The sequence below is a fragment of the Lutjanus erythropterus genome, chromosome 11, assembly GCF_056507025.1.
Source record: "Lutjanus erythropterus isolate fLutEry1 chromosome 11, fLutEry1.hap2, whole genome shotgun sequence".
Classification (NCBI taxonomy): domain Eukaryota; kingdom Metazoa; phylum Chordata; class Actinopteri; order Lutjaniformes; family Lutjanidae; genus Lutjanus; species Lutjanus erythropterus.
This window is the reverse complement of record NC_139327.1, coordinates 3,769,393-3,797,350: the sequence shown is the minus strand read 5'-3', so window position 1 is coordinate 3,797,350 and position 27,958 is coordinate 3,769,393. Positions and strand designations below refer to the sequence as shown.

At 40.2% G+C, this 27,958-nt stretch overlaps 1 protein-coding gene across 2 annotated transcripts in view; it reads right to left on the bottom strand.

Annotated features, from left to right (window-relative positions):
- Window positions 1–27,958, bottom strand: part of cltca (clathrin, heavy chain a (Hc)) — a 40,595-nt gene that overhangs the window by 7,158 nt on the left and 5,479 nt on the right. For both annotated transcript variants that reach the window (XM_084730492.1, XM_084730491.1), the window contains exons 2-24: window positions 21,201–21,408; window positions 17,285–17,553; window positions 16,917–17,078; window positions 16,689–16,802; window positions 16,143–16,316; window positions 11,608–11,805; window positions 11,213–11,413; window positions 10,581–10,733; window positions 9,971–10,093; window positions 8,954–9,091; window positions 8,691–8,855; window positions 8,405–8,585; window positions 7,248–7,411; window positions 5,784–5,909; window positions 5,537–5,679; window positions 3,622–3,856; window positions 3,405–3,527; window positions 3,177–3,322; window positions 2,891–3,074; window positions 2,615–2,807; window positions 870–1,027; window positions 511–783; window positions 41–358 (exon numbers count right to left, since the gene is read on the bottom strand). In XM_084730492.1, coding sequence (XP_084586618.1) covers window positions 41–358; window positions 511–783; window positions 870–1,027; window positions 2,615–2,807; window positions 2,891–3,074; window positions 3,177–3,322; window positions 3,405–3,527; window positions 3,622–3,856; window positions 5,537–5,679; window positions 5,784–5,909; window positions 7,248–7,411; window positions 8,405–8,585; window positions 8,691–8,855; window positions 8,954–9,091; window positions 9,971–10,093; window positions 10,581–10,733; window positions 11,213–11,413; window positions 11,608–11,805; window positions 16,143–16,316; window positions 16,689–16,802; window positions 16,917–17,078; window positions 17,285–17,553; window positions 21,201–21,408 — 4,149 coding nt within the window. The remainder of the gene's footprint in view (window positions 1–40; window positions 359–510; window positions 784–869; window positions 1,028–2,614; window positions 2,808–2,890; window positions 3,075–3,176; window positions 3,323–3,404; window positions 3,528–3,621; window positions 3,857–5,536; window positions 5,680–5,783; window positions 5,910–7,247; window positions 7,412–8,404; window positions 8,586–8,690; window positions 8,856–8,953; window positions 9,092–9,970; window positions 10,094–10,580; window positions 10,734–11,212; window positions 11,414–11,607; window positions 11,806–16,142; window positions 16,317–16,688; window positions 16,803–16,916; window positions 17,079–17,284; window positions 17,554–21,200; window positions 21,409–27,958) is intronic.

The following is a 27,958-nucleotide window of genomic DNA, read 5'->3' as shown; positions in this document are numbered from 1 at the left end:
TAAAACACGATCTCAGTTTTAATATTAAATCAAGCTGTACCTTGGTGATGATGTCTTTGAACTGTCCCTCCTTCCAGGCGTCTGTCGGGTGGTTCATCATGGTGATGATGGCGTTGTCGAACTCCTCGTACTTGTCGTACAGGAAGACCAGCTCGGCCCACAGGTGAGCCTGCTCCGCTGCTCTCAGGACCTTTGGGATGTTGACTCTGGACCAAAAGAGCTCCAGATGCTCCCTCATCTTCTGGGGCTTAAACTTAGAGTAAAGGATGGCCAGCTCTGTGAACATCCCCATGTGAGCGCGCTCCAGGCCCAGGGCGGCTTCCAGCATGGTGATCAGCTCCTCAAAGTAACCGCGGTCCTGAGAGAGAGGACGGAGTGTGGGAAATGTTTATGTATATATGTAGGCTATGTGACATGGTATGATAAGATAAACTAAATGCAAACACTACACACTCCTGTGTGACATGATTCTTTTGATAATACACCAGATGTTGAATGCCTTAATCTTACCTGGTAGTAGTTGATCAGCTCCTCCAGCTCATCGGCATGCACCACGATGTGGAGACCGCACATCTGAGCCAGTCTGAACTCCTTTCCATCCACGCAGGCGAAGCACACCTCCTTCCAGGTGCGGGTGCTGTTGGCCTTCCGGGCACCGTCCACAGCAGCCTGGTACTCCCCGAGGTGCACCAGAGTTGAAGCCAGACGACCAAAGTTGGAGACGTTGTTGTATAGCAGCTTGGCAGCATCATACATCTTCTCGTCATAGCAGCGGTCACCAACCTACAAAACAGATGCGATAAAGACAAAGTATTTAAGTACTGACCTTAAAACTTATTCATAAAGGCTTCTTTCAGCCTGAGGCTAACCTGTTGGATGTGAGCATTGTTGGGTCCGTTGATGAACTCTTCCAATTCAGCCAGGCGATTGGTTTTGGCCAAGGCAAAGATCAGCTCTGTCTCCACGTAGGACTCACGGGCCTTCTTACGAGCCATCTGAAGGAATTTAACCAAGTCCTCCCAGTTACCTGAAACACATGGATGGTAAGATTAAGTGTTGGTGTGCTTCCATAACCTGATGTGCAAGATGGATTTTAACACAATGTGGGAAGTTATCCAATGAAACTATGTGGAAAAGTGCGGGCACTCTCAAAAAAAAACCAAACAAACAAAAAAAAACTTGGCAGGTGATTGGATGAAACATCTGTCAATCACTGTATGTCTTAACTTAAACCAATAACTTAATAATAATTTAAACAAATCAGATCAACAAACCACATAAGGTTGATAAACTGTTATCAAAGCCAGTAGAGCAAAAACATCTTTTTCCATTGAGAAAACTATTTTAGCATCCATAACTAAAGATAAATGGCTGGCCTTCCTACTCTCAAAGACCCACTGACCTTTTTTTGCATAGAAATTAGGACGAGATGGCGGTCTGTGAGGGCAATTGCTCTATGGTACATTTTTCCTAACTAGTATGTTGTGGTCCCTTTTCCCACCCTTCCTGGTGTACTTCCCCTGTGCGACAAAGTCCCACTGGGGCTTCCACTGCTGGCAGTCTGGCACCATGTTTCCCTCTTGGGTCTTTCCAAGCTCACTGTTCCCTCAGCTGCAAAACTCACTGACTGAGTCTAGAGCAGTGGGCTCCATGTTGCAACCACTCTTAATTTTTCTGATTTAAGTTGAAGGGAAAAACTCAAACACATTTTGCAGGTTTTTGCAAACCTCTCATTTGATGAACACATTTAATTTTGTTGTTGCTATCTTGGAAGAATGTGGAATGTTAGTCCATGCATTCCTCTCTGAGCAGCAAGGCTGGGATTATTTGTCCTTGAGGTTAAGGTTACAAGGGAGAGACAGTCATCTGCTGTTCAGAGATGGTCATCAGCAAGCCATCTCCACTACCCTCTCTGAATCTCACACATCTATTTATTACTGCTGATGTCCATTGTTTTAATGAAACAATTCTCTTCAATTTTGATCAGACTGATGCCATAGCAGCATCTACACTGACCTCTTTAAGAGGTACCATTGTTGTTGTCAAACTAACAGTTGCTTCTCGCTGTCACTGTCTCGCTGTCTCACTGTCTCACTGAAAGCACGCCTGCAGCTGTCAGTAGTTCCTCAATTGGTTCAGCCACAGAACATAACTTTAAGCCAGACAAGATGAATTCTCGCGTGATCTTGTAAATCCAACTGCCTCGCAAGGTAAGTTTTTTTATGTTAACCCTTTTCTATTTTGTGGCACAGTGGCTGGACTGTATTTTATGCTGATAGTGTGCTCTTTCAATCAAGAAATGCTGCACTAGCTGCAACTATCAGCAAATACCCCTGGAGGATAAAACTCAAACAACAAACTCACAACACAGCTGATGTGCCCTGTATTGATTGCTTTCAATCGAAGTGGCACTGGCAAACAACTAACAGCTTTCTCTGATTGATCGACTTACAGTAAGTCAGGTGGTATTCCTTGCCTCTGCTATGCCCCATTGGCAGAAGCAGAACAGCACAGCCTTAGACACTTAAGTCACTATGAAATAAAACATTAACCAAGTCTCATGCTTTTTTCCCTCCACCATCTTTTCTCACTTGAGCTCAACAAGTCTCCTTACCGCTCTTATCAGCAGCCTGCACCACCTCCATGTACGCAGAAGGATCATCAGCTTTGATGTAAGAGTCAATTGCCTCTTTAACCAAGTCCTTCTGTAGTTGAGCCTTAGCCAGCTGGCTCCACACAGCCGGCTCATTGCAGCGTTCTGCAAACTCATAGGCCCGGTCCAGGTTTCCAATGTGTTCAATCAGCACCTAGGTTGAAAAATAAACAAAAAAGAATCAACACTACTTCAGTCAATAAGGTATTCGTCTAACTTTAAGAGCTGATGACTGACCTGTACAGCAGAGGTGTTCACATCAAACTTCTTGAAGATGGCAAAGGCCTCCTCGAAGAGCTCGTTACTGATGGCGATGTTAGCAATATCAGGCGCATCATAGTTGTCTAGCCTGCTGATGTACTCCATCACACGGGTACGGTCAGCTTTGATCGCTGTCAGGATCAGCAGGTTCTGCAGATTTCTATGGAAAAGAGGAAAAGACACAAAGCTTTCAGCACACTTATGTTCTTCAATGATTTTGAAATGTCTCATGGAAACACAGCAGACAGTTACAGCTACACACCTGTGTTCACTGAAGACAGAGTTGTCCAACACAATCTTCTCCAGCAGCTCAATGAGCTCATTGGGCAGGTCTGCGGTCATGAAGGCCTTGACTGTGACTGACACCTCCTCTGGGTCCTGGGTTTCTGACAGGGCTGTCTGCACCACCTGTGGGCAAAGGGATAGAGGCTTAGACAAGAGGCAGGCAGTTGTATCAAATGAAATGCGACTCGTCTTGTGTGTACTTTACCTGGTCAATGAGTGGTCGTCTGTAGGGGTTGCTCTCCAGCAGCACGCTGGCCCACAGCTCAGGGTCTTTGCGGCGGACCAGGTAGCGAGACAAGCTCTTGAATAGTGAGTTCTCATTGCAGACCTGATATGACAAAACAAAAATGACAAGACAGTTTAATGCACTACATCAAAACTGAAGGAGACATTTGGGTACACAGGGGGTGACAGGCGCTCACATTGATCAGCTCCTGGTCACACTGTCCTCTCTCGTAGGCCACGCAGGCCAGGTGGGGGTCTCTCTTCTCGCAGTACTTTCCTACCACACGGCTGTCATAGTAAGGGTTTTCCCTCAGGAAGCGTTCAGGGTTGTTGTTGCTGTCAATGTAGATCTTGGCCAGAGCATTATGGGTGGCAGGCTCTTCACAGCCTTCGTGGATGCGGGACTCCAGCCAAGGCAGCAGCAGCTTCAGTCTGTCAGAAAAAAACAAAACATGTAAGGACTCACTCTGACTGCTCACACATCATCTCAGACAGGGGTGAAGCACAATTCGCAAGCTGCCTGGTGCATTAGATAGATCAGGTTCTCCATGGGGGACCTGCTTTAGGCTTGTTATGTTGGTATAAAATTCCTCTTACGATTACTGTACTTTCTGAACAGTCTGACTTTAGGAACAACCTTCAACTTGTTACTTCCCAAAAACATTACTTGTTTCCCACTGCTGACTACCACTGTAACAATACAACTACCTGCTGAACTGACCACTGTCTCTGATCTTACTTTTAGAGACCCTAACTTCGACTCCCTTGTAAGTGATCGGTAAAGGTGATATTCCTGCTAGATGTTTAATTTGGCTGACGAAAAATAAAGCAATTACAAACATCCTGACTGTTAATTTGATCTACATCACTGAGACAGAAAACAGACTATTTCAGAGGAGAATAGATCAACAATTAGACCATTTTGATTATTAATATTACTGGCATAAAAGATAACAATTACACAAATTATTCCTAAACTGCAATACTGTTATTATAAAAGCTATAATAACCCTAAGTATCTTAGGGTGCTTCTACACTTCCCTCATTCATAACTATCTGGTCTGTCTGCTGTTTGTACAATTTGTTTAAGCTGGTCTGAAAGCAGTCACTTGAACCCTGGTGCAGACCAAACTATGGGACTAAGACTGCTTGACTAACTGTGACTCGGTCTGGTTCTACGTGCACTCTGGTGTGCTTTGTTTGTGGTGTGAAAACAAATAAAACCACAGGATTTTACGACAGCAGATAGGCCATTTTGCATGATTTAAAAAGATAACTACTAATAAATCTAACTGCTGATTGTGAAATCTCTTCAGGAAGCCATCTTATATTATAAGCCATGTATCAGCTCTTCATTAAGGCAAATTATTTCTAACATGTATGCACATAGCACAATTTTCCCTGATTAATCAGTCAAGAGCTGTTAAAACTGCTGTGCTTGTATCCTAGCCTGGGTACTCTGTCATTTCATTAAATGCATTAAAAAGTGTGTCACAGCGATCCCACAGTGTTAAATCTTGAGTCATTACTGTACAAGATGTCTCCTTTTTGTCCTTTATCTACCCATTACTCATAACATGTGGTTGATTTGCAGTCTAAAAATACTAATGCCTAAAACCAATTATTTCTTTGTGACAACAAAGAACATGAATATTCATATTAGATGCAGGATAGCAGTTGTCAAAACCGTCCAATCAGTGAGCTTCTTGCCGGTGTGTATAACTTGTGTAAATTTGTATGTTTATTCTTCTTGGTTTATTTGCAAAAATTCAGTGCATAACAGGAACTGAACCAGACCTAAAACGCAATACTGTGTATTTTTTTCTTTTGGTCTGGGCAAAATGAACCAAACTACAAATATGAAAACACCCTAAGAAAAATAAGCGACAGATTAACTGTCAGTCATAGATAAGTTGTCCAAATGTCTCATAATCTTATGATGCAAATATCAACCATCTGGTGTTCCAGACAAAGCTGCAACTATTGGATGGAACATTTTCTCTCCTGATAATTAACCTTTTCTAATTGTGCTCAAATCATCATCATTATCTGGGGAGACTAAATTAATTAGTTTCTAATGTTTAGAAACATGTGGGTGGAATTGTGCAGCACCTGTTCCTCTTCTCCACCTCAGCGACCAGCTCATCAGTAGAGAACTGTCCCCTGACAACAAGGATCAGGCTCTTGATGACGTCCTCTGAGCAGTCCACGTCTAAGAGGCCACCAACCACAACAGGCAGACGGCTAGGATTCACCTAAGACACAAATTTAACAATAAATCTCAATAGCTTATTTCTGTAACACAAGGATGTGGTATAATCATCATTATGCATTTGAATGCATCTCATCTGAGCTTTACCTTCTGGACGTAGATCTCAATGTACTTCTGCAGGTTGTTGCGGTACAGGTAAAGGACCAGGTCGTGGACAAAGTCAAAGCGATCACAGACAATGATGAGCGGCAGCTGGTCGGTGAGTTTGGCTTCCTGTCCATCACAAACAGTGGAGGGAAAGAGACCTTGTTTAGAATAAGATAACAACAACCAACAAAACACCCCTATACAAGCCACAAAACATCAACCGACCCTGATTCAACAGGACCGATACTCTATCACTGCACTTACTGGTGTACTGTGTATGATGTGAAAGACAGTTATTACTGAAAATGAAATTTAAGATATCATTTTCCAGCTCAAGAGTCAACTCCCCTTGATTCAAAAATTACACGTCTAGTACAATATGAAGGGGGGAAAAATAAAAGGTTTGTCACTACAACGACTACACATTTCAAAGTTAGTGCGTTTCACACTCGAGACACATAACATAACCTCTAAATATTCAAAAGTAGCTTCATTACTTATTAAAAGGCAGAGAGCTGCCAGTTGTCAGGTGACCACTAGAGTCCTCTGTACCACAATGCACTTTTAGTGTGCTGGCACACTGATGCCATTCACACTCATACAGGATTAACAAACTGGGATTGTGCACCTTGTTGATATCATCCAAGAACATGCTGCACTGATTAAAGGCTCCTATTACTGGACTACACACTATACACATACAATTGATCAAATATGGAGTACAGGACCCAAACTTATTCATCAGTAACTGCAGTTACACAAAACATCCAATGAATGACTCAAACTACTGTATGTAAAGCTCTGGGAGCACTGGTGGCACCCCAGTAGGTGTATGGATCGTGGTGTATTAGCTTATACACCGCCATACAAATCCCAGTTTCAATCCTGTGCTTAAAAAGGTAAAGGGTAGGGATGAAAGCAAAAAAGAAGGGAGAAGTCCTGTACTGTGGGGAAGGATAGATTTACCTGATACATGTCCTGCCATTCCAAAGACAAAAGAGGAAGAGCACAAAATATAATTGACTGCCATCAGGATACATTTTTAACCAATAAAATAAGATAATCTTTTATTGATCCCCCAGGGAAGAAATCTGACAATAAAGGTAGATTAAGGAGGATCTTCTAGTGGTAGTAATAATTTTCTTTGAAGAGACAAAAATGTTAATCTGTGAAGCTTTCCTTTTAATATCATGCAGCATTTAAAACACTAACTACATATTTGGAACTAGGGATTCCAACACTGAAAGCTTTGCCTGAAGATAAATGTAGTTTAAAATTCTGAGAATCTCTTATGGTTCAGACAGGATTTAATAATGACAAAATCAACAGGGTTGATCAGGAACAGAATGGTATGGTGTATAAGGGAGAGAGAGTGACAAAAGTTGGAGCAATGACCTGGAAAAAGGAAGAAAAGAGCTGTTAAATGTCAGTGTTTGATCACTCCAGCTGTCCCTGCGGCTTTACCTTGAGGAAGTTCTTGACACGCTCAGGGTCGTAGCAGTTGCTCTCTCTGCAGATCCTCTCCACCTCTTTGATCTGGCCCGTCTTGCAGGCGGCTTGGATGTATTTGAAGTGAACTTCAGGGTCCTGACTGAAGTTCACAATGGAGCCCAGGAAGTAGAACAGACCTGAGAGACACAGACAGTCACTTATAATAAGCTTCAAAAGACAGGCACATTTCCAGTTCCATCTAATCTAATGACAGCATTAAAGATCCAGTAATACATCCTGAAAAGATATAACTGACATTAAAATTTAGCTTTGTGACTGCAGTTCTGTGGTTCCCCAATTAGCTTACTTAACGTTTATGCTCCATTATTCCAGTCATAGTAAAGGAGCTGAACTAATTCACCTCCAGGCCAGTCTCCACAATCTATTGATCGTCCTGCCTCTGCTTTGGCCTACTTGTCTAATTGATAGTTAGGGACATCTATCTAAGTACATGGATGGGTGGGAATGGCTGCAGATAAAACAGAAAGACAAGTCAAATACAACTCTAATGTCTAGACTGGTAACAGGGATATTTAGGTGACTTGCAGAAAATATATCTTAAACTTTTAAGGATTGTATGGGGTACATTTCAGTACTTTGTTTCTCTGAAGCCTCTTTCCCACTGAACATCTGGCTTTAGTCTTCAATGGGTATAATCTCTTTGTTTGTGTCCCCGGACAAGTAGTGCTTGAAAATCGTTCCAAAATAGTCGTCACTGAGTTTGAGTTTAATTGAGTGAAAGACTGAATGAAGTTAAAGATATATAAGTGTGTGTGTGTGTATATATATTTTTTTTTTAAGTAGCCACCGTGACATATCGACTCCATGCTGCTTTCTACCGTTTACTCCCTCTGTTTTCTGTTGTTTGTGATATCAAAGGTGACTGAGGTCTACTGGCAATTGGAACGGATGCAATCAACTAGCCCTCATTTAAACCTGCATTTAGACGCCAATTTCGGTGTTAAAACAGTATGAGTGTACTGGTCCTAATGAGAAAATGTGTCATCAATGTCTTAGAACTTAAAAAAAACAAACATTTGTATTGTCTGGACTATACACTACAGAGTTGAACTAAAAGAGATTCAAATATCAAATGAAATGGTATGCTAGTATCAAGTATGGGATCTCACCTTCAAAGCTCTTGAAAGACTCAAAGAGCTCAGTGAGAGCCTGTGTGGTGAGCTGTTCATGGTACTTAGAAGCCACCTGGACACAGATCTGCAGGTTCTGGCGGATGTTGGCAGACAGCATGGCCCTGAGGCACTCCAAAGAGTCCTCTACCGACAGAGAGCCGAAGAAGTTCACCAGCCACTGGAGGAGGGAATGTGTTTAAGTCACAGGTCGTACAAAATCTACCATAGAGTTGATGAAAAATTCCACAAAAAGCAATGAAAATTTGACAAGAAAGAAGCCTACCTCTGGGTTGAGGAGGTGTGTGTGCACCACAGCACGCTTGATGTCATACAGGTCGGTGTAGTGCTCCAACGCCCTTTGCAGGAGTCCAGCCTTCTCACACAGCTGGGCGATGTGGGCACGATCGTAGTTGGTGAACATCTGGTTGCCCAAGATAGCATCAGCAACCTGCACCCATGACATGAAGCAATGAAAAAGTCAGAAAAAAAACATCCGTGCTCTACACACTGAATTCCTTTTAGTGAAATATGTGTAAATGTGTCCACCTGTGGAGCATGCATAAGGTTCATCTCCAGAAGGCGAGTCTGCAGTGGTCCTTCTGAGGGTCTGTTGTTCTTCAGAGCGTCCAGGAGGAAGGAGGTGCACTGCTGGATCAGGTTGTACTCCATGAATACATCCACGATCTGAACAGACACAGAGACACACAGGTGAGAACTTAAACCCAAGAGATGCCATGCTTGTGTAAGCTGCTAAAACTCAACAAGAATATTACTTGTCACAATGTTTCGGCACTGTACTGTACTGAGTACACACCATCTCCTTCCAACATAATCATAACATTCCTGTCACAGTATCCTAAAATTATTCACTACCGACGGATTAATCTTGACAGATGCAAAAAGACCATGTGTGTCTTCAGAGCTGCTTTACGGCTACTTGCAATGCAAATTAAAAGTTGGCTGAATGCAACACATTTCCTCCTCCAAAGACTGAAAAAAAAAGCCTCTGATGCAATGTGTTTTATTCCTCAAAATCTTGTTCCCTGCCAGTACAGCACTTTAGGCACCACAGAAAGCTGTGTCAGCAGTTGACATTTGTTGTACAGAGTGTCTGCAGCGGCAGGAAGCAAAGGAAGAGGTTCTTTTCCTTTATACTACAGGATAGCTGAGGTTCACAGATGTTGGCATGTGTGTGAGTCAAATACTTTGTCCAGTTTCGAGGGTTTGGGGTTGGGATGACTTGGGATGTATGAAGGTCACATGTTTATGTTAATTTAGAAAAGTATAGTTATGTCTCACTGTAACCTCACTCAGCATTACAACCCAATCCACCCCCTGCAGCAGAACAGCAGATGATTTTAAACTCCTACTACACTCCCTTCAGTCATTTTCATTCAGTAAGTAAGACAGTAATCTCTTTAAAGCTCTTTCATGGAAACCTCTTTAATATAACATAACAGCATACAGTCAAACTTTTTTTTATCATTTGGAAGTACTTCATTAGAAAAATTAGAGAATGTATTCCTAATGGATCATGGGAAATCCCTCCTCCCTTCCTCTGACCTGTGTGATGTCAGCCAGTGGCTCCTCGTCCTGGACCAGCATCTGAGCAAACTGCAGGCCTTGTTCTGGGTTGATCCGCATCACATTCCTGAGCAGAAAGATCCAGTCTGGAGTGTAGCCCACCTGGACAAAAGAATAAACAGGATGAAAACAAGGTGACAGAGTCCAGCAAGGAGTCCTCTTATGTTCATTATATTTCATGGAGACATGTCTTCATTTAATGCAAGACACTAAATCTTATTTGAACAAATAGATTTTGGCATGAAACGTATCCATTTTATTATTTACATTCAGGCATTTTTTTGTATTACAAGTTCTCTGAAAATGTATGTTTAAATATCCAAATGATGCATTCATTTATTAATTATTTCTACTTGTCCAAAAAAACAGATGTTATTAAAATAGCCCAAAATCTCATTATTAACATAGAGCATGAAAAAAATATTATTTGCCTATAGTGTCTTTCTGTAAGCATGAAATTAGTCATTTTTTGGAATATACTCAAAACTAAAATTGAAACTGAAACTTAAATTAAGCATTAGGGGAGACTTTCTGTTTTGTCTTCTCTTTTACAGACCCTACATGTCTAATCTCAGCCAGCAAGACATACCTTCTTGGCATATAGGACAATCTTGGGGAACTGGCCGGTCTCTGCAAAGCACTGGATGACTTTGTTGGGGACGTTGGCCCTCAGGTAGACACTGAGAGCCAGGGTAGGATCCACTGCCTTCACCAGGTCACCCAGTTCCTCTGAACACTCCAACTGAAACACAGAGGACAAAGTAAGCACTGCAATTTAAAACAAGCATTTTCTTTTTCTTTTCCCACTTTTTAAATTTTGCCATCCTTTATAAACTCTTTATTTATTCTTTTTGTCCTTTTCAATTAGTAATATTTAATATTTAGTCTTTGTTGTTGTTTTCTTACTGTATGTTGCACCAAATGACAAAAGGAGAGCATACTGGGCTAAAGAAAAGGAGCAGGAAATTTGGTGGACGTATGGGTAACAAAAAACATTAAAATACACTAAAATATGCTGAATGCCCATTCCCAGATTCTCCTTTACCACTGAAGCAGCTAAGAGCCACCTAATGTACAATTTTCCAGGGCAAACTTGACAAATTCCATACATAACAGATGTTCTTACATGATCCAAGATAATAAGCGGGTGGTATAAACAAACAGGCGGTTCAGGAAGAGCCTCTTCCTGTGAGTGGACGCTGAGATGGAGATCTACAATACCTTGTCTTCCTTCAGCCACTTTTCCAGAAGCTGCTTTCGCCCCTGCTGGAGCACTGGCCTGCAAAGCTCCAAGGACTCAAACTTGTTGAGCTGGCCCTGGTCCAACAAGATGCCAAAGTACTGCAGCAATGGGGAAGTCTGGCCCGGCTGAGTGGGAACGCCCTGGAAGCGACGGATGGTGTCAGGAGTACGCAGGATACCCTGAGAGGGAAAAGATCAACTGAAGGTGAGAGGAGAGCTAAACAAGTGATAAAAGGCACACCATATAGTCAGAATAAAATGAAATCCAATCCAATACAATAGCCCTGTAATAAATACAACACGTGGATTACATGTTTTTTGTTTAGACCAAGTGACACAGCAGCTAACTGACCCCAAGCTAACAGGATGAGTACCTTTGGTGCATTGGCAGCGACCTTGGCAGCCTCAGAGTAGTTGCCGGCAGCAAACAGGTTGTTGAACTTGCGTGCAAAGAGCTCTTCAGCACCGGCGAGGTTGTTGCGAACAGCTAGGCGGAGAGCCAGATCTGGATTCTGGAGCACGTTGGTGATGTAGGGAATGATGTTTTCCTCTTCCACACAGACTGACAGCACCTGTGTTACGGGAAAAATAAAGAATGCTGCAATAAAGCACACTAGAAACAAGATGCATAGTATTGCATTGGTTTGTAGTCACTTCAGTATCATCTGCTATAGCCTTCTGGTAAAGGCTCTTTTGTTTTCAAAAGTCTGATTTTATGTGCTTCTTTCACATATGAAGCATGAAGTCAGATGCACAGATGCAAATCAATTCTTAGATGCAATGTGATTCTCTCTTGAAAGAATATGAATCGATGCAGAAAAATCAATAATTGGAAACTGGAAACCCAATTCTCAACATTATGATGGCCTGTAATATTTTCGGAAAACAGAGCTGGAAGGTCCTTGGTCGAACCAACTGGATGGTAAAACGTGACAGACATAAACGTGTGTGTCATGTTTACGTTCTACACTAGCCAAAGTAGTTACACAGTCGGAAAAAATAAATAATACATAGAAATCAAAAATTTAGATTCTACAAGCCAAGATTTCTGCAGGCTTCAGGTTGTCACATTTAAGACGTTTTAAGACCATTATGAATGTATTTTAAGACCTATTTCACATTTAGACTGGGAAAAAAGTAGTAATTAATCTCTTAATGAAATCTGCCGATCCAAATCACGTAATATGTCTTGTCCTTTCCAAACTAGGTCATTTGTGGTCATTGGTTCCATGTTGGTTTTGTTTTGTAGTTCTAATACAAATTAAAAGAAGAAAATAAATAAAAGGCAGTCCTAATCTTTATATTGATTTTAGGTTGCCAACTTCAGATCTGGCTAGGGACTATAGATGGAAACTAGCCTTTTGGCTAATTCTCACATATTTACAGAAATATTTATTGATATGCATGGTCCCTGAGAAATAAAAAAAAGTTAATGCAACATTATAAAAATAATGCTAATAAAATTGTAGACATTTTAAGACATTTTTAGGCCTAAAATTTAGACATTTCACTTCAAGATGACCCATGGAAACCCTATAATCTCATTGTAGCCTTCTGAAGTGCCAAGAGATTCCCACACCTTCCCCACCCCTCCAATGCTTAGCAGGGCTATGAATTAAAGCTGGACAGGTAAATCGACTAGGCTGATATAAAGTGCAATCTCGACTGGACTTGATGGATGGTCTTTTTTAAGCTTTAATTCATGTTAGATACATCTAGACCACACTGGCATAAATCATCACATTCCTTATTCACATCCAACACCAGAAATTAGCAGAATGAGCAAGCTCAGCTGAATTTAAGTGTAGGCACCAGCATTAAACTCCATTAAATGCTGTCTGGCCTTGGGTTGTGGCTGCTGAATGCAAATGTATTATTAGTGGGTCAGTGTAACGCATGGCTTTTGTGAGCAGTCTGGCAACGGAGAGAGAAAGGGGAATGAGTCGAATGAAAAGAGCAGGATGAAGGAAAGGGGAGGAGGGGGGTGAAGGAGAAAGACAGCCAGTGTTGGCCCCTCTACAAACAAGCCCAGCAGGTCAGTGCTCCAGCCTTTAACACGGGTGACTAGACCTCATTCTTCTTGCCACTAAAGCAGAGTCGCTTATTCACAACGACGTGGGTGGACTAATTGGAGGTAGTTGAAATAAGAAATGGACAAAAAGAATGAGTAAAAATAGGCCCATTAGTGGTGAATCTGTGTTCTACTACATACATAGGTGAGGTCAGGGAGGAGGAAATAGCCTCTGAAAGAGCTGACAAGGCTAATATAAAAGTTAAGAAATATTACAAACAGAAACAGGGCAAATTAAAGAAATCCTCCAGACAGTGAGACAATACTTCAGTATACTCTGCAATACTCTTCATTTAATTTAAAATGCAATATGCCATTTAAATACAATGATCAGGGTCTGACGGAAAAAAAGAGACAAACTTGGCAGAACAACTAGAGAGTACCAAGTGTCAGATGACACACGAGCTGTCGGATCGAGTGATACATTGGCCCAGACACAAACACACACACAGAATAGTAACACTGCAGGGCAGACATCACAGGTCTCTGCCTTGCTGATAACATGAAGATAATGTGGAGGTTGTGATTGGATGAGAGGACCAGCACTAAGAGGATTGAGGGCACCAGGCTGTGCCTCCCACTTCACATCATGTGCTGAAGGGTGGTGGGTGGGCCCTTTTTGGCCTCCCTCTTGCTCTGTTGCTTTCTCTCACTCCTTTCCTGTTCTGCCTCTCTCTGGTGTGTGTGCAGAAAGTCTGCACTGCAGCTATCATTGTTGCATGTCAATGTCAGGCCAGGTCAGGCACATACACACTGCTCGGTCAGAGTCACAGTATCAGAGTTCCCGATGCTGAGACTCAAACTCATACGCAGGCACTGCTCAGTTCACGACTCCAGATAAGAAGGTTGCTGACAACTACTGGGACCAGTTTAGGCGGTATGGAAGTAATAATACTGGAGATATCAGACACTAACTCGTAAAAAGAAGTTCAGGAGATTGATGTTCATGTTGCTACCAATTTTTTCATATCCATCTGGGACATCAAGATCTTAGCACCTTACCTTAGAGTGGGACTGTGGCAGTATTGATTTTTTTTCTCACCACTGACAGAACAGTACACTCCTGTGGTTAACCACCATTTAGTTCTGTAATATCTTTTTTTCCCTGACCAACTTCACACACTGGATGGTTATTGAATGTCAGAGTGGGGTGTAAGAAACAAGTGTTTTTACAGGAGGGTTATTTTTTTTCACTTTGTTTGCTTAGCATTACAGGTGCAATGTTTAAGATATGGCTGACATTGCAATACAATTTGTGATATTAGACGGAATTATATATTTTACATTATTATTCTCCTTTTCATTGAAAATTAAGCTGCAACAATTAATTGATTATTAAATTAATTGGCCACTATTTTGGTAAATAGTTAATCATTTTGAGTCATGTTTTTAACAAAAGTGTCCAAATTCTCCGATGTCAGCTTCTCAAAAGTGAATATTTTCTGCTTTCTTTAGTTCTCCATGACAGTAAACTGAATATCTTTGTGTTTTGGACAAAATAAGTTATTTGATTATGTCATCTTGGGCTTTGGACAACAGCATTTTTCACCATTTTTTGACATTTTACTGACCAAACCACTAATCAATTAATAATTGATTAAACGAGAAAATAACTGTCAGATTAATCAATGATGAAAAAAATAGTTAGTTGCAGCCCTAATATAAAATAATATTAAAAAGATTATGTTAAAATTTTTGTGGGGCTCTGTAACAAAAATGTTTTCTTAAGACTAAAACATGATATGTAGGTCAAGGCATCTCTACAGCACAACAATTTAATTCAAAACGGTATTTTGACACACAAGTTTGCTGTTGATAAATATTAAACTTCCATATTATATATACTAAAATTATTTGTTTGACACATTGCACCTTTAAGTTTAAGTTTAGTACCATAATATCACAATACAAATATTCAACTAAAATTTGACTTTAACTAAAATTGCCATTGTATCATCCTGAACTTTTTAAAGCAGCAGCACATACCCACACAGTCAACACTTTCTGCAGCATTCTTCACTGGTTTGCATGACCAGCTCAACCAGGAGCAAACATATTAGCTGGCATTAGATAAAAATCACTTCTGTGTACGGTGGGAAGCTAGCACCATTTCCAATCATCTGGTTAGATTTTCTTTATGCAAGGCTTTGTGTTGTTTGTTGACCAAAGACAGTTGTGGTAAAATAATTGTACTGATGTATAACTTAGTATCAGGTTACCAATATTGTTGGTAACCATCCCACTCAAACTGAGGCACTGAGGGGCCTAGACAGTGGCCTATTATCTCTCAGATCACTGCCTCTGTGTATGTGTTTGTGTGCATGTGACGTGTGTACACACACATACGCACTTCACTGCCCTGGCATACAGCGAGATCCGTCACTGCCTCAGATCAGCTTTCCTCACTTCGCTCAATTATTCATGTGGTGTGTGGCCTGGCTGGAACATTATTCATCAGCTGGCTGGATCCAGTTCTCCTCTCTGGTTCAGCTTTACAAAAGCAGTAAGACACACCCCTCTCCCCTCTCTCTGTGTGAAACTCTACACCTTGGATTATTTATAATGCCTGCCGATAGAGTCTGAGCTTGCCTGATGATGACAGACACACACAGAGTTGTTGTTATTGCCCCATGCAACAATTGATATCGATGTTGTGCTTGTTTACATTCATTGACCTGTGTCAGATTTACTGGACGTGGTTGCTGTTGATTAAGTGTAAATAATAAAGTGGTTCTGCTGTGGCTGTGTGAAAGAGGTTTGACCATGACTAAGCAGCCATGCTAAATATACATTTAATTTCCTGAAGCACTTGCAACATGCACTGGTTGACATTCTTACCTGTCCCTTTCTGTTGACCCCAATGATGCCTGATGTGGCCTCATGTGGAGCAGTAACAAAGATGGTTTCCCCGCTGATGCGGTTCATGTAGATGCAGGTGCCTGTCTCCAAGTCATACAAGTGAATGTAGCCATATTTCGTAATAAGGAAAACCACGTCTTGTTTGGAGCTTATCTGTCGAAAAAACAAAAATTGTACAAGATTGATTAAAAAATACCTCACATAAACTTATATAGTGTACTCTGTTTTATAAGCCTACTGATTTCACTTTGTCTGAGTTAGAGCTGTCACTTTAGACACAGTCTATGAGTGCAAAAGATCATCTGAAGTAGTTGAGTTATTGCACAGCCTATTGTCCTGTCAGTAAATTAAGCTAATAAAAACAGAGGACATTAGCAAGATAAGCTGTACTGATCAGATATTTACAAGAACCAAAACATCTCAGAGGGTTCTACACTGTATGGTAATATGGAGACCCTATATGTTTTGTGGCTTGAATGTGACTTTTTAAAAAGGTGACAGTCCTAGTCTGATCCAAATCCACACCTGCATGGCCACAGGGAAGTCGTTCTGGGCTTCTGGAGGGAAGAACACATCCACTGCTTTCTTTGGAAATGGCTGGTTGCCAGTTGGTGGAGTTCCCACTTCAATGATATGCAACTGTGTTGAAAGAGAGAAAACACAAGTGAGAAACAGACTCCGAGAGGCTTTGCTGTCAGAATCCCGATGACATTAAAATCTGTTTCCTCTATTTATGTCCTGAACATCAGTCACCTTCCCTCCAGCCTGGCCTCTGACAGCAAAACAGAATAAAGTGGACTCCTCTGAATTGCCCTCCATCTTGAACTGGGCAAAGCTGGCAGCATGGCCTTCAATGGGCTGAGAAACTTTCCTGTCAACAGAGTAGAGCTGCATGGCTCCCACCACCCGATTTTGCTGAAAAGGGCAAAACGATACATATAAATATGTATGAAACAATGTGTTTAATGCTTAAGGTAAAGCTACTCTGTATTTATGGTTACTTATGACTGCAAACAGGCTATCTACCATACATATTCTGTGATGAAGATGTGTTTCAGATATTAGAGTTCTATATAACTTAACTTTTTATGGTTGGTATTAAATTAAGAAGACAGAAGTACCTGGGCTGAGATGCCAATGAGCAGGAGCCATTTTTGCTTGGCGTCGGTGCGGTAGTTGATGATCTGGCAGCCTGCCAGGCTGGAGTGGCGGTCAAAGACTTTCACAGGCTGTGAGTCACCCTCCATGCTCCAGTGGTAGACAGCATTATCAGTCACAAGTGCAACTGTGTTAAGGGAGATCCACTTCCAGAAGGTAACGTCGTCCGTCATGGTGTGTGCCTTCATTTTGCTCTTCATCTCAATGTTGAAGATCTGAAGGGTTTTGGCGGCTAGAAGGGGGAGAAAGGGGCAGGAGCCAGGCCCCAGAACAATGTTATAGTTTCTGACAACAGTGTGTCAACACATACAATCATAGGGAAAGAAACACGCCAAATTTCAATACAAAGGGAAGATTAAAATTTGAAATATTGGTAGTCATGGCACAGAATTCATCAAGCAACGACACCATGACTGATAGAAAGGGGATGCCATACATGCTGTAGTCGGAAATTGTGTTGTATCTGAAGTGTAGTGAGACAAGTGGCATAGAAAAAAGGAACAAGTGAATTAAATGTGGGCCTCCTGAGAGGCTACACAAGGTGTCACAACACAATGTCAATTATGTGAACTTGAAGCAAGTACATTTTTCTACTCTAAACTCTATAGGTACTTTACGAATTGGCAAAATAACTAACTACAGAGTTGCCTAATACCAGATGCATGTAGAATTATAAGTAAATGAATAAGCTAAGAGTATGGCAGAAAAGTTATATTCAATGTGCATTAACTTAAACAATCCAGTGAGCAAAACTAAAGATACAATAAAGGTTGCAGTCGCTCCTTATAGGCTGTGAGAATGTGAATGACTGAATACTTCTTCTCATTATAAATTAAGAAGATAGACTAATATACACAGTATTTAACTAAACTGACAACAGCTCTGAAAAGTTCTTTTAATGAATGTACTCAGTATATGTACTGTATTGTTATGTCCGACTACCTGGCCTGCCCCATTGAATGAACAGCCTTAATCGAGAGAAACGAAGCAGACAGAAGGTGAAAGCAAGAAACAAACAACTCACAAAAAAGGCAAACACATCTGCACCTGAGTTAAATATATAACAGTGGAATACGACAGTTAAACACGTACGTAGAAGCACAAATATGGGGGAAGGGTACATTTTAAGCAAGTAAGAGACTTTTGGACAAGAGTTGCAGGAAAGGTTTCCAATAATGATTATAGTTGATTGTCTACAACTGAAGTTAAACATGTTTTGTGATGTCCTCAAAACAGATCAGAAACTAAAAAAGGTTCACTCACCTGCATTTTTGTTTATTAGTTAGGGTTAATTTAGTGAGCTAAAGCCTTATTAAATAGCAGTGTGACTTCCTTGTTTGCTCATTATTCAATACTCATCAACAAAAGTGAGGAAAAAAAGCAAAGACAAATGCATTAGCACATCCGTCAAGATCATTCTGCATCACTAAGCCATGGGATCAGAGTACGATAAGCAGTGTGGCGAATGGACCACTTGCAGCAGCAGCCAAATTTCAAAGAGCAAGCAAAGAGATTTTTAATTGAATCATGATCAGCTGTTGGAGGTGGAGGTGTGTGTGTGTGTGTGTATGTGTGTGTGTGTGTGTGTGTGTGTGTGTGTGTACTGTGTCCATCCTTCAGACATGGTTACATGACAAGATTAAGACTTGACACTGTGTCACATGACAAGGTCGGCTGAGAAGCATCATTATGGTAGACTGAGCAGGGAAGACGGCGGGTGTAGAAAGAGGAAGAAAGGGTCTATGCTGACCCTACGATGTGTAAGTAAGTGAGGAAAACACAGGTAATATAACTTTAGGCAATATGGATCTGGAGGTCTCCATTCACTGCTCAGCTACTGTAACTGGTCCTTCCACACAGTCAAAACATATCATCCTCTGCGATCACACAACTCCTGTGCTGTGGCTAATAAGGAAAGTGCATGGTATTTGTAGGACGTTGTCTTTGTTTTGTTACAAAAACAATGCTGAAATGCATTTATTGTCACGTTTCTCATGTTTTTTTCTTTTTAAACAGGAAACATTTTCTGAGCTGTCCTAATCATAAAAGAGAGTCGTTTTGTATAAAATTGAAATATCACGGTGAAAAGGCCTTTAAACTAATCTGCTTCTTAAAAACTGAAAACCAAGAGCAGCATAATGAGTAAAGATAGGACTATTGTAAAGCTCACTCCTGCTCATGTCAGTCACATGTTTGTCAGCAATGAGCTACGACTCTATAAAATTTGAAAGGACAAGGGCAGCAGACTGTCACACCTGCAAAGTTCTTTTACCAACAAGACCCTGGTATCAACCCAATAAAAATGACAATGTTTTAGGTATATTTACTTAAAATCAACACCTTCAAGCCTATATAGTAGCTGACACAAATATACAGGCTAAAAAAGCTGGGGTAATTAATACGGTAGCGTCAAAGCCCTAAGGATTATTTAGGTGATCAAATTAATATAGACATTTCACAAGGAAACCTGAAGGTCAAGGGGGCCTTAGACATCCACTCACTTCATAGCATAAAAACTGTAACCACAGCTAGTTTAGCCATAAACCTGAAGACACAAGCTGTTTGACCCATAAAATATAATTTTAATAGTTGAATAGGAACACGGTCAAGAGCTGAACACAGACAGGTAGACACACAAAGCGTTTGGGCTCTTGGAACTGCTGGACAGCAAGTACTCCTTAACTCTACTTTTCTCGCCCTGACAAGTGAGCCTAACCAGTTATTATCCAAAGTCATTTGACCCAGTTCACTCCTCATCTGGGACTACTGTCCCATCGGGAACACATGAAATTACATCCATGCAGCCATCAGATGCCATCAAGACTTCCCACACAGATGTCAGTCAGCACATTAAATTTACGCTGTCTGATAGTTGGAAAAATCACCTAATCTTCTGTCCTTGGTATAGAGAACTACAAGTCTGCCAAAATTGCTAAGTGAATGAATATTTATTAAACACAGCTGGGGAAACAAGTGAAACAACAGGTTTGGGTAATTAACACTTCACACAGGTGGAAGACACATGGATTTCAAATGAAAATTAAGAAATGTGAATTAAAATGAAATCATTTTACCCATAGTATTACCACATGTAAAACAGGTCCTAAATCACTTATACATGAAATAAAAAATGATGGAATGCCAGCAAGCTGTAAGGCTGTGAAAGCTAAATCCTGTTTACGAAGAAATATTTTCAATGGCCTAAATGAGGAAGAATTATCCAAAAATGGATGACGAAATAAGAAAAATATTGAAAACTAGGTCATTAACTTAGCTAGGCCAGTGCCAATGGCACACAATGTAGGATGAAGTTATATCAGCTGTAATCAATATAGTCTGTATGCTTCATTTGTTTACTTATGACGGCAATACCGAGTGGGATCATTCCATAAATACAGTCTTGAAAACAGGATTTTACTTCCACAACAAAGTAGTTAAATTTCAACTCACCGTCTGCAAACAGATAAGAAAGCAGTAAAGAAAAATAAAGAACATAGAAAAGACAAAAACAAAAACAACAAAAAAAGTCAAAGCAATCATGGATGCTGGACAAAAAGAATCAAAAATATGCTATTTTGAATATTTACAGGACAAATGTTTGGAAAAACATACATGTTGGCCAATAAAAATTACTTCACAGCAGAAAACTAAAGTAGCTGGATGTGTATGGACATAAATAGATGAAAATAATTTATAAATACTTTTAATCATTAAATGGATAATGTCTATATTGAACAAACATGTCAGAACTGAAAGATGTTTGCCCCTTATAGGGGGTTAGTTTAAATACAACACTCAAGTAATATAATGCAGTTCTGTAGTTATTCCTACACTGATTTAGAGCATTGTGGCATCTGCAATACCACTACACCACCTTACCTTTAAGTGCAATGACCTTGCTGGCTGGATTCATGATGGCGCTGTCAGCTGAGATGGGCCTGCGGATAGGTGTGTTGGGGTCCGCCATGTCAATGATTACCACCTGAGTCTGCTCGCCCACCTTCTCCCGGATGCAGATGAACTTATCCGACTCCATGGTGAGGGTGCTGAAGCCTATGTTGGCCGGATTGATCCCTAAGTTTTGAAGCTATGAGAAAAGGAAAAAAGCAGGGCACATTAGTTTGATGAGAAATAGTCTGCAAAATGTTAGAGTTAAATATAATTTGCAAAGAAAATCAGTTACATCATTATTATTATAATCTTCTTGCCACAATCTCATTTCCAAGCTGCAATTTGAGAGGAGATAGTTCTAGTTTATTTTAATTTCAGGGTGCAGCATTTCCCAAGAGATGCCCAGGCAACGAAGCAGCAATATAGAGGAGCGAGAAAAAAAACCTTTGCGCTATGTCAGATAGCAGGAAGTAATTTTTTTTTTGCACTGAGGGTCACTGGGTTCAAAAGCCTGGGTTATTTGGTTAAAATTATGCACAGCGGAATGTTTTTTTTAACAGCCACTTTAATAAAATTCCTGGTACTGACCAAACAACAACAACACTGTCCAATAAAAAGGTTTAGACTCTCTGTTCAGCTGCTGAGTACAACCACAGCCAGCCGATGAGGTCACCCAGCCTGACACTGAGCAGCAGCTCTTTGGACACATGGAGCTGCCGAATGTTCACAACGGTTAGAGAGCTGGGTTGGGTGGAGGGCTAATCCAGCGCCAAGTTCTCAGAGCACGGGCCAAAGAGGAAACTACAACCATATTACACAACACTGTAGTCTCACTGCAATATGACTACTAGCAGATTATCAATGTCTGACTCATTGCAACTTAGGCCTACTGCATGTGGTTGAAATGCAGTTTGTCAGGCTAGTACTATCGCTTCATGGAGACAGTTTTGCCATAACACGTCCAGACAAATCACCTGGGATAAAGGATCGTGTTGTTAAGCTAAATCACATGAAGTATTAATTTGAAACCTAATGCTGGCGCAATTGGTCAACATAAGTATACCACAGTTCAGCAGTGTTGCCTCAGTTTTCCTGACTTAGTGGTGTCCCTGCAGAACAAACAACGTAATACAAGACATAAAGGGGTTTAACCTGCATAAAAAAAGCCTGGGGCTATAAGTGAAATACTTTGCAGCACATAACACCAGCAAGCTCTGCAGTCCAGCTTACTGCCAAGGCTGGAAACAAGGTATCCTGCTTGCCTCACACAAACCCTGACACAGCACTACCTACTGAGGGAAGTGCCAAAACAGCTCAGGGCAGGGGTGTCAAGACTCCTGGTGCAAGTACAAACCCTTGATCATTGTTACAATTCTACATTGAATCAACTACAATCTGAATTTTAACAATCACACTGAACATGGCAAATGACAAAATGCAATCATTGCAGAAACTGAACTTCAGTGTCTTCCTGCTAACACACTGCAAATCGCAACACTGTAGTAAAGGAAATGAAACTACCAAAAACATTTCATATAGGTCTTGTTTTGCTATGGCAACTTCCTCTTCTTTCGCAACCTGTTAACAGTACACCACAATTGTACAAATGTTGTATAATGAAGGTCCCTAAATCTACTTGGAGTGTGATTTCCTGATCAAACTGACACAGTGGCTGCATAGATAAATCTTTTCAAGATTTTTGTGGTCAATTATTTGCAACTTTGATGCGACATTTCATATCTCATAGCTGACCAGATTGAATTATTTCTGCACATTCAGACATCATCAAAGCTTGGACATTTTTTTTAACAAACAAAAAAATAAATCTATACATATTACTTAGAAATACTTTGCTGTCAGTAAGTATTGCTCTCACAATATTTAGTTGGCAGTAAAATGTCTCTGTCTAAACTAAATTGCAATTGAGATATGATTTGCAACATGAGAGGAAATGATCATTTTTACATTATTATTCTCATTTTAAATGAAATACACATTAAAACAATTATGGTGTGTTATTTTTTCAGGGATCTGTACTACACAATGATGTATTCTGAAGTCTAGTGAATGATGTGTTGTCCAGGCCACCTCTGCAGCCCCACAATATTTAATTTAAAATGTTATTTTGACATAGACTTTGCCTTTAACAAAAAGTGCACATCATGCAATTTGAAAATTGCACTAGACCATATTACAATTTTGATAAAATGTTGATTAATTGTTCAACCCTAATCTAAACTGTGAAAAATTTTGACAAAACCTCTCTTTAGCAGGCAGCTGTACTTAGATGTTTAATTAACTGACAGCTCTATAATAAGATTACATAAAAGACAAATTAGCTACTGCCATTAGCTGGACAGGAAAAATGTTAAATTTACATTACCATTATAATGACTATGTTTTGTATTCTAATGGAAATTATTAATAAGTGATATAATTTAACCAGCCACAGAGGTTAGCACACTCATAAACTGTGCCCTCTTAATTTAAAATTTTAAACATCAAGATTAGTTTTGTGAACACATATTGGATTTCTGCCAAAGAGCCTACAAGGCTTGCCAGCTAAAGCCACAATTTATCCATGTTTTGTGGCGAGTGCACACTTCAAGGCTTGCTAATGATATGTATAATGTTGCTATGCTGTCCACAATTTGCTGGTTGAGTTCTAATCAGCAAACACAAACCACAGTTCCAAGAACTGCTCAACGAAAAGGGAACACCTTTTATCAATGACAGGACACACCCTCCCACAGCCCTGCCACACCCACATTCTTTCACCAGAATGTAACCTGGTTCCCTCTCAATGACACTGCGATAAATGACCTTACAGAACAAGTGTTACTACCAGCTATGAGGAAAGAACTGACAACTGGCCTGTAGTAAGCTTTCACCACACTGTATAATGTAATTTTTTTTTTTTTATTACTGTGGAGGGTGACATCATTCAGTAACGTCATCACTGCTTCCATGCCTCTTATCGCTGCCATTGTCCAGGAGGGAAGCCTTGTTTACTAAGGCAACATTTATTCAAACACCAGACAAAGGGAAAGATCCCACAGACATAATATATTTAGACACTGAATAAATTGTCTTTCAGTGAAAATGAGCAACAATGTGATGATCAGAGCACAATAAAAACTGCAATCTTCCTTGAAACTTAACATGCAAACCAACAGCACTCTTCTTTTGTAACAATATGGGGAGATCACATGTAGTGGCTCTAAGATGTAAGATTGTGTGAACTATTTGACTTTCTTTAACTCATCCCTCTGATCTCTGTATACCAGACTGAGGTATGTCTGCGTATTAAGCAGAAGAGGAGGGTTATCCTCTAATATTACACAATAGTTTTCCAGACAGATTTATGTCCTCTCACTCTCACCCTCTCCACCATCTGCCATCTATTCTGGGATCAGCAGGAAGCCCTTTCATTCACAATGAAAAGCATTCGTAAAACAGGAAAGAGCAGTATGGCCTAATCACAATGAATATGTTACCTCTGTCCCTTGGAATAAAGAATAACAAACACAGACAGATGTTTCACTGCTTGAAGACAGACTACACCACAGTTTGGTCTGTCAGACTGGTTTGCTATGGAAACCTTATAGTGAAACACTGCTGTGGGCTAACGCTGCTGTGACATCAATGAGCAGGAATTTGGGTGAAAGCAGGTCAAACCAGTGCAGCTACAACCAATGTGGAAAATCGTTTTAGTCATTTAGTCTAGCCTGCCCTGGCCTTGGTGCTGCTGCTTTCAGCTCAGCTCAAGCTTTGATGAGCAGATGTTTACCCAAAACCTTCTGTAGCTAATTAACAACAGGATAGTGAGAGGAGAGCACAAGAAAGACAGGACAGCAATCTGTTGACATGGACCCTAATAATCCACAAATAATCTAAACACCTCAGTGGATGTGAAAAAATAACTATTTATATATTTTTTATTTTTAATGCTTTGGGGCATGTAAACACTTGTTTTTCATCAGATTAAAGCTGCAATGATCAATTGATTAACCTATTATTAATCTATTATACAACTAATCGACAACTATTTTTATAGTTTTAATCAGTTTGAGTCATTTTTTAAGAAAAGAAGTCAACATTCAAGTCAACATATTTTCTGATTTCTTTATATCTGTATGACGATAAACTATCTTTGAGTATTTTGGGCAAAACAAGACATTTGAGGACATCATCTTGGTCCTTAGGAAAACTAATCAACATTTTTCACCATTTTCTGATATTTTACAGACCAAACAGCTAATCAATTAATCAAGAAAACAATCAACAGATTACTTGACAATGAAAATAATTGTTAGTTGCAGCCCTAAATCAAATTACATTATTTAGTGTCCACTTAAATACTTTGGAATTTCTAATCAGAGTGATTTAAATCAGACTGATGAAATATTGTCCATTTAAAACATATCTTAAGGGAAAAGTGAGAAGGAAGAGCATCATGAATACTTTAGCATGATGATCAACAAACTCTCTGACAGCTTAGAAAGGAATTACTAATTGAAACAAGGAGAGGAAATGTCTAATACTTTGAAAGGATGTGTGTTCCAAAGTTTGTTAATAGAGAGGAAAAAAAGCTCAGTCAAAATGAGGAATAACTGAATATATTTACTTGAGCACCTGAAGGTTAATGTTGCAAGACCAGGCAAGCTGGCCAGTGCAATGGCAGAAATATAATACAAGAGGCTGTGACTCACTCGCTACACTATGTATTACTATCATTAGTCTCTTGACAAACCATTAACTTCACCTCTCTCTCTCTGTTCTAATCACTTACAACGCTACGTCTTCAATGACATGACATTATGGTAGAAGATATCCCACACTGGTGTCTTTGCAAAGCAATATTTTTGCAACAGAGACAGCAAAATTGCCATGCAAATACATGAGCCTGAGCCTCACTGAAACCTCCTAGGAAAATGTCAACCAACAAAGAACACAGCCAGCAAGGTGTCCAGGAATTTTATCAAGACAGTGTCAGGAAATGAGGGGCATATATTTGCAACTCATTTGATGTTTTATTGGAGATTTACTGCAGTTAGACTAATGACTTGCTACAACTACTGATAAACAATGACCTCGTTGACACTTTTGTATAACAAAGTTTGCACAATGAAATTTTAAAAAATCCATGAGAGATAAAATCAATCACTGTAACACAGCAACACTGCTGAATATAGCAGTGGAAACAATACTCTTTGTACTCTTTGACACCAGAAAAAAGCACAGTGGATGAGGATGCAAACACTCACAACCCCACTCTATATGTTGGGTAATAAAGCTTCATTCTGAGGGGGCAACAGGATGTCAGATCATAGAGCAAGTTCCTCAGCTATTATCAGCTAAATTCACAGTGTGAGCAAGTGAGAACTAATGGGAAAACAAGATAATTAACATCCCCACATGCAGTTCATTCACATATAATTTAAGGGATCATCTTGGCCTATACTGGTAAAGGTGATATATTCTTGGTTTTACTGCAATACCACTGTGTTTGTTTATGATATGAAAAGGCTTAATGCATTTAGAATCAAAAGTCTAAAAAAATGCTAATTTATTAGTACCTGTCCTGAATCATTACCATTTTTTTCCTATTTAAGGGAACTAAAACAAAGGTCTCTGTATGTGCACCCTTGATATGATAGCTTCACTGCAACTGGTGCAATATATCATGCATACATTTGATATGGGTCCCAAAATCAATAAGAGTATTTCTCTGCAACTCTAGGCCAATACAAATAACTCATACATCATGCTGCCATGGTGAGGATGATTTCTTGCTCATCCAGACCACACAGAGGTCCAGCTCAGAGGATACTACACTCTCTCTTAAGGAACCTTAGTCAAACTGAGTAACTTACCTTTATGATGGTTGGCAATAGGGCTGCACAAATAATCAAAGTCACAATATGGCCAAGTGCAACATCCTAATCACAAAAGTTGCACTTTTTTGATAGAGGAATAATGCGTGACATTTATGATGAAGTGATGTAGTGCAGCAGAAATGCCTTGGCCTACAAGTGTTGTGTTCCAGATGTAAGAAAACATGTTTGTTTGGTACAGGCACCAAAAAATGTATTATCATCATGGGATGCAAAAATGAACATTTCCATTAATCATAAATAAAATGTCATAATAATTGCCATTTGATTTTTATACCATATTGTGCTGCCCTAGTTACTAATAGTTGCTACTGAATCTTACAGAGATAATGAATCAGCAAGCAGATTTGAACTGTTCCTAATGACCTGAAGGGAGTCCCATCTGTTGATTTAACCTGTATGCTCTTCCTTCAAAGGAAAGCAGCATCTTGCTCAGCAAAAAAAAACCTGTGTATGTGTCCCACACATGTAAAGTTCAAGGCAGGGCAGGGAAGGATGTGCTATGTAATGTGCTGAGGCTTGCAGCACTTCATTGCAGTGCTCCACAACAGGAAACCAGGGACCCATTGTCTACCAGGACTGAAACAACAGGCCTGCCCAGTTCTGCCTCCTCCACTGCCATGTGACACTGGTGGGGGACATGTGACCAGCCCAGGGGTGAGGAGCAAGAGGGCTGCCTTTACTGTTAGATAAGGGCTAGGGGGGTCGAAGGAAGGAATGCATGTGTTTCTGGACCCCATCCATCTCCACTCCAGGCCAGTTCTGCTGAGGTGGTTTTGGAACTGCAGTTTCCTTGTTCTCCCAAATGCACACTTTATCTTACATTTATACAGTGCTGCAGAATGTCAA